The 7,092-nt window shown below is 32.0% G+C and overlaps 1 protein-coding gene across 1 annotated transcript; it reads right to left on the bottom strand.

Annotated features, from left to right (window-relative positions):
- Positions 1-588: 588 nt before the first annotated feature.
- LOC148613775 (uncharacterized) lies at positions 589-3,724 on the bottom strand. The gene has a single exon (XM_088587359.1). It carries the CDS (start codon positions 3,687-3,689, stop codon positions 1,371-1,373), a length of 2,319 nt encoding a protein of 772 aa, XP_088443485.1. The 5' UTR covers positions 3,690-3,724; the 3' UTR covers positions 589-1,370.
- Between the last annotated feature and the right edge of the window lie 3,368 nt (positions 3,725-7,092).

Below are 7,092 nucleotides of genomic sequence, written 5' to 3'. Positions count from 1 at the left end.
TCTAAAACATGTTATGCATATGCAGTGACATCTGTCTTATCTGAACTTTGAATTAACCGAAAACATGTCCAACAGATGTCTAGTTTAAGTAGGTTTCGTTGTATTTGTACCATGCGATCACTTGGTAACAACATATCTGGATCACCATAGATGAAACGACATGATCACTCAAAATTGTAATGAACGATATATATCGACATATCAATTGATTTCAATTTAAAATGTATTTACACTGAAGTCCTTATCTGTGTTGAATGTACAAAATAATCTTCAAATTGCATCTTTTAATCTCATTGACCAAATCAATAATGTAATGAAACATGTATAAACCGCGTGTCCTTTCTAGACTTCATAATTTGTTTGGTTTAGACAGGTGTCGGGTTTACCTAGGTTCAAAATACTTTCACGTTGACGCAAAGGACGTTTGAAAATAGCTGGTGTCGACACTGTTTCGGATTTTTCAGTGTTCGTTAACATAATTTACTGTATCTGCTTATGTTTTCGTATGTAGAACTCTCAGAATTAGTTTTTCACGTGTCTCCTAGAATAAAATGTTGTTTAGAAGCATTAAAAATAACAATAACAGCATTTCTTTTCAATAAGTGTATATAAATAGGTTCCGTGATAATTTTGATGCATTACACATAGTCAGTAGAGACCTTTGAATGTTCATTAGTCTATGGAAAGTAAAACATCCAAATACATTAGTACAAACAAGTCTATCGAAGAGATATAAACTATTTAGGTACACATTAACATTAAAAAATTAATTAAACATGCAGTGGCGGTTATACATAAGAAAAAATACTATTCGTATTCTTTTATGGTGAGAAGTTCCAACATACGTTATTATCCTTACCACAACTCGGGAAGAACGATATGATTTAAAGTTGTTAAAATGCAATGAAAAAAAACCTTTCATTTCATTAAGTTTTTAGTACTAAACTTTTGAAAAATCAAAACTTAGAGCCTTTTCTTTCTAATTTAGTGTCTCAATTATATCTTTTCATTTCCACACAAATTGAACTTTCAATAATGCTGTCAAGGCGTATTTAATGCAGATAATTAATAAATTACGTATCTCACCACATGCCTTAAAATTGATATGAGTTTGAGTGTACATCTCCAAATATCCGACTCTAACCTTGACATTATGTTACTCAACTAGAATTAAAATAATGAAGAAATGCATATCGACTATCTTAATACATAAATTCTTATTGACTGCTGTTGAATTATTTTAACATGAAATGGTGCAAGCGGAAAGAAATGATTGTATTCTAGCGAATATGTGTGCCCTGAAAGAATCTTTGGCCTATTAAAAAAAAGAAAAAAAATCAACAAATAAAATAAAATGCTGCATACAAATATCAAACGGTTAAATCAAATATATCGGAATTGTATGATGTCGAAATTAGATTGTGTTGAGAAAACATAGTCCTTCTATTACTGATACAGATATTTGATAAAGCACTGGGAGCTCCAAGTTGAACTCTGATGTCTTCTATTATTGTATGTTTCCGGTTGGAAAAATCTATGTCAAAGCCAAGCCGCAGAAAAGCTTTTAATCTAGGTTCTTTCTTTTCCGACGACTTCAGATAGTCGAAGTTTATAACAATGATCTTCCGGTTGAAATGAGAAACAAACGTGTGCCAAATATATTTCCATTCGATTTCCGTCCATGGTTGGTCATCTGTTTTGTAGTAGTCGCAGAGAATCACTATATAGTTCTTGCTCATATTTATGTTTTCTATCAGTTGTTCCTCGCGGATTGTACCAGGCGCTAAATCACGACATGGTATATATAATCTGTAACCCATAACCTCGAGGTTTTTAGCCACAACATGATTCACCCAGGATATTAAAGGATCGCTCGAGTGGTTAAAAGAGATAAAAGCATCATATTTCTCCATCGCGTAAACCTTTGAGTTTTTACTTTCAAAATATCTTCTCCTTAGCAAGATAATTTCATATCGAAAGAAATATGCAAAACTACTCAACCCAACAACAATCGAACAAAGTGTACTTAAAAGGATTACCGGTAATATGTTGTAAACAATATCACAAACATCTGATTTCTGCAATAGTTCGGCAAGTATGAAACCGCTATTTGTTTCACACATATATATACTGTTATTACTACACAGGTCGGCTGTATTTTCTGAAAAGTCTTTTATCCAATAATCATGACAATCACATTCCAGATGTATCTCTCCAAACCGAATATTGCATGGACTTAATGTTTGAATTGCACGCGGAATTTCTTGAAGATTGTTTTTCTTCAGATTAACGATGGTATTGCTAGATAAAATAGTGATTGTTTCCTGTGGCAATGTGTTGATGCTATTATTTGAGACATCAATATTTGAAACATTTTCAAGATATTCCTTGGCCTCAAAATGCACAATATTATTGTTTTGCAACAGCAGAGTAGTTTTGTCTTCACAGTCGGGTATGTATGGAGGAAGCTCTTTCTGATCTAAATTAGAACAGTTAACTACGCATCTTCTTTGAAATGGTTGGGTAAAGCAATAACAGTCACGTGGACATTTTTCTTTAGCTGAGATATTGCAAATAAAAACATCAAGCCTACCTTCTTTAACCAAATCCGGAATAACCTTCCCTCTTAATTCCTCTGGATTCCAGCACTTATGCCTAAAATAATCTCGCCACATTTTTTTCAGAACATCCTCAGCAAGTTCTAAAAACGGCTCCATGCGGCAGTCACAATCCCATTTAAAGTCCGTGGCAATAAAACCATAGTCCATCAGTTTACCGAGAGCTTTTAAATCTGTTACACCTAAAGATTTAAAATCGATCCATGACGACAGATGATTACTCATCAGGTTAACTATCCCACCTCTGTATTGCTTATCAACATCAATTCTGAATCTATTTGTATTAACAAACTTTTCAATTTTGTTTTCAGAGAAGTCCTTTTCACAAAAGTCCTTCTCGGAGATGATATTGCTTATCTCTAATGTTGAAAGGGCATTGTGGGAAAAGTCTGCCCGGAATATCTGAAGTGTTGGTCCGTTTATTGCCATAGGATCTAGTAGTATCATTCCATTATATGAGGCATCAAGAGTTCGCAGATTTGTGAGACCAATGAAAGTTGTATTTTTGATGTATTTAATGACATTGTGGCTAACATCGAGGGTATCTAATTGTAATAAACACGTAATATTCCCAATATCGGAAATTTGGTTGTATTTGACGATGATTTTGACAAGATTTGGAAACGAGCAGATGTTTTTCGGTAACGATGTTAGATATCCATACGTATGACTTATCCTTAGATATGAATCATATGGTACGTCATCCTCCATAATTAGAATAGCACCCCCATTTTTTCTAATGTATTCCAATTTCAACGATTTTGTTTGATCAGTTGGGTATCTCCATGATGGAACAGAAAAACAAAGACAACAATCTTCTGGGTCATCTGCATCGCCTTTTTCTTGTTCTTTGCATCTTCGCGGACATTGTAAAGAAGATCTAGTGGCAACAGCATCTTTAGGAATCCATTTCATGGCCGGTACAACAGAAAGGTCTTTAACACTTGAGACTACAGATGAGAAAGAATCAAATCCTATGCTATTAAATGTAATCATTATTACATTATTGACATTAATTGAAATTAACACTGCAACTATTTGAAAACGTAGTTTGTTTGTCATAAGCAACATTTTTCTCTTGGCCCTACCAAGGCTTACGGGATCATTTGAATGGATTTTCGTTGACAAGGTAGAAAATTATTATCTTAGTAACTAGGAACAATAGCAACTTAGCCTAACGACGATTTCGAGGGAATTCACCTTTTCAAATAAATGATTTTTAAAAATTTGTCAATATCTTATCTTCTACACGATCGAACAAAATACATTCAAAGCTTGTCAAATAGATATAGAATAAAGCATTGAATCTTTCAAGGTTACTTTCAAATTCTAGTTCTTTAATCAAAATCAAAGTATTGAAAAATTCTGATGTTAAAAATATTTGTCACAAAATCATGACATATGTTGCTTTTAATCGTAACATTTGTTCACCCTTTTTATTATTACATGTTGTATGTAATAGACTCACCGTATCGTTTTTTTTTTTTTCATTTTTGTAGCCTATTAAAGGTTCACTATCTATTTTGTGTTTACCAAAACATAAATACGTTGAATTTTACATTTTAGTTATAATGTTCATATGGCATGTTCAGATATTTTGAGTTAAATGGTGTTCTTTGCATTTTCTGTGATATGTTTTTTTTTTTTTTTCAATTAAAATTGTCAAATTCTAAAACTTGTAAATAGTGATTTTGACAGATGGCTATGATTTTGTTTGAAGACAGTTATCGAAAAAATAATAACAAGAACGTTACTTACGATCCTCCTTCATGATCAAGCTAAAATGCTTGGCATCTGTAATCGAGCTGCCCACAATCATTTCTTTCTCTTGACTGTGTATGGTTTAGGTAAATTATTTTTCTTAATAGAAACTTTCATTAAATTGACGAACGAACGGACGAACGTAGACTTGCTACAAGTCCCTCTCTTTATATCAAAGAAGATATGAAAAAGTTTATAGTTTGCATGTATCCCACTGATAGCAAAAAATAGTAGTGGCGTTATCAGAGAGGTTAATTACATAGATTTTCTGTGTTTAATATATATATAAAGGGATTTGTAGCAAGTCTAAGACGAACGGATAGGGATCGTCTGTTTTTTTTTTTTTTTTTTTTTTTTTTTTTTTTTTTTTTTTTTTTTTTTTTTTTTTTGTTTGTGTTCAATGACTGCAAAAACAGTAGAAATAATGCTCAAACTAAGGTTCAAATCATTTCGACTTCATTGAAATTATAATCAAAATGAATATTATGCCTTGTCGAGTTAAAATTTCATACGTACCTTTCGTTTGGCTACGAAGAAATACCTATTGCTTGGATTATGAAAGGAGAGGAAATGTTTAAATGAGAATTGTCTCCTATTATTTCCTTCTTTTTTTTTAAATATTTCTTATATTTTATGATATAACCAGAATAGAAAAAATAAACTGCTTTAAAATGTGAATTGTTATTTCTTTGCAAAATATTTGCAATGCTACAAAACATTTAGATATTATAAAAGCAATGTGTGGAATTATATTTGAAAGTATTGAAAAATAATTGCTATATAAGTAACTGTTGTTAATAGGCATTTGCCTCAATGGCTGCTTGGATACTAAATTATTACACGAAGGAAGAATATCACACGAGACAAAGTCTGTGTATGGTGATCGAGTGCACGTGTAACACACTTTACTGCAACCAGTAAGTCTTACATTTTACTGAATACCATTTAAATCGTGTTCGGATAACTTCTTAAGAATTTGTCCGGATGTATTTCCGAAAATTGTATTTTCTTCTTCTCTGTAATTTGTTGGTGTCATCAAGTGGAAAATAACTTAGGTCGTTACATTTTGGCGAAAAATATATATGAAATGCATGCACATGTAAAAGATTGTTTTAGTGGAGCGGAAGTAGCCGATGATATCATTTATAACGAATATCTAATAGTTATCGGAATCATTTAAAATAACATTAACATTGCAAAATGACCAACAACGAACAATAAAAAATCAACATATAATTCTTTGTTTTGTTTGTTTGTTTGTTTGTTTGTTTTTGTTTTTAGTTTTATGTTTATTTTTTAGTAAGTAATTTTCTTGAACACCCCATTAATTAAACCATTTTCGGAAAATTATTCACTCGAAGGCGAATCCAGGATTTCAGGTTAGGTTTAAATGCAGGCAGAAGAGAAGCAATACAAATTTTGAAGTAGAATTGGTGAACAATTAAGATTTTATGTAAATAAAATGATTCTTCCCAATTTTAGGACAATGAGGCGTTCGTCTGTCCATTGATCCGCACCTGAATGCAATACCCGAACGAGGGGAATTTAGACTCAATATCCTATGCAAAAATGTATATTCAGATATAATACCAATTATTTTTTTCACACGTAAGTGCTAGGACTCAAAAGCAGATTAGCATGCTACTACAATTAAGCGCAATTTCGATTTAGCTAGTCGTATGTTCCACATTCCATTCAGAAAAATTTAAGTTTGCAAGCAACAAGTTTGAATTATTTCCGGACAAACAGGTAATGTAGAGAGCTGAGGATTTAGATTTACAAACGTGTACATGTATTATTTACAGGAAAGTAGCAAATGTAAATGAAACGAAACACTAAAGAGAAAATACTGTAACAAAACAAAAGCATAAATACGAAGTAATTTTTACTTTTGAAAACGTCATTCATATGATTTAAAGGAGATCTACCTATTTTCTGGATTACTTTAAAAATTAAAAAAATATATGTATATTAAATACATTAAAACGACATTTGGTTTGATAATTCGATTAATTTTAGATCACAACTAATTAGCTGTGACTAAGAATATGCACTTTAAATTTCATTTACATTTAGCCTGAAGGGAGTCCAGGGTTCGGATATTTATTTATTGAAAAAAGTTTGCTAGTTGTTTTTGCAAACCGCCCCTGCTGGCTGTCGCATTTATTTGCTTATCGAAAGTACTGCACAGAATATGAGATTCAATTTTTTTGGTTAATATTGTTGATCTCCAATAAAGATATGAACTGTGAAATCGATATGAATGGTTTCACGATGTTCATCTGCACTAATTATAAATATTTTTTCTCGTCCTTCACGGTCTGTCGCATAAGGTTCTGTTAGGGCGAGTTTCGTTGAGATACGTTCGTTTACGGCAATTTCCGTTAAATTAATGGAAATCTGCATTATGTTTTTGATATCTCACACAGTTTTTTTTTTTCATTTTTTCCTTTACTGATATTTGATTCGATATTTGTGTGATCAAGAGAACCAATATTCTAGTGGAAATCAAAATAACGCAATCAAGTGACAAAGACCAGACAGGAAAACAGACACACACAACAAAAACATACAATAACAATAATAATAATACAAAAGCAAATTCAACTCTGACTCCTCTTCAAACTTGATCATTGACCAAGTGCACCTATAGATTAAGCGTCCTCTGCTTTTCTATAAACAACCGCTCAGCTGCTCATAAAAAAGTCAAACC

This window comes from Perna viridis, chromosome 6, assembly GCF_037379345.1.
Source record: "Perna viridis isolate PV_CMFRI_1.1 ecotype Kerala chromosome 6, ASM3737934v1, whole genome shotgun sequence".
In the NCBI taxonomy this organism is placed as follows: domain Eukaryota; kingdom Metazoa; phylum Mollusca; class Bivalvia; order Mytilida; family Mytilidae; genus Perna; species Perna viridis.
This window is presented reverse-complemented; position numbering and strand designations above follow the sequence as displayed.

Bases quoted from the DNA above. Each gene is read 5' to 3' on its own strand.
- LOC148613775 (XM_088587359.1), bottom strand. From the start codon at position 3,689: ATGTTGCTTATGACAAACAAACTACGTTTTCAAATAGTTGCAGTGTTA.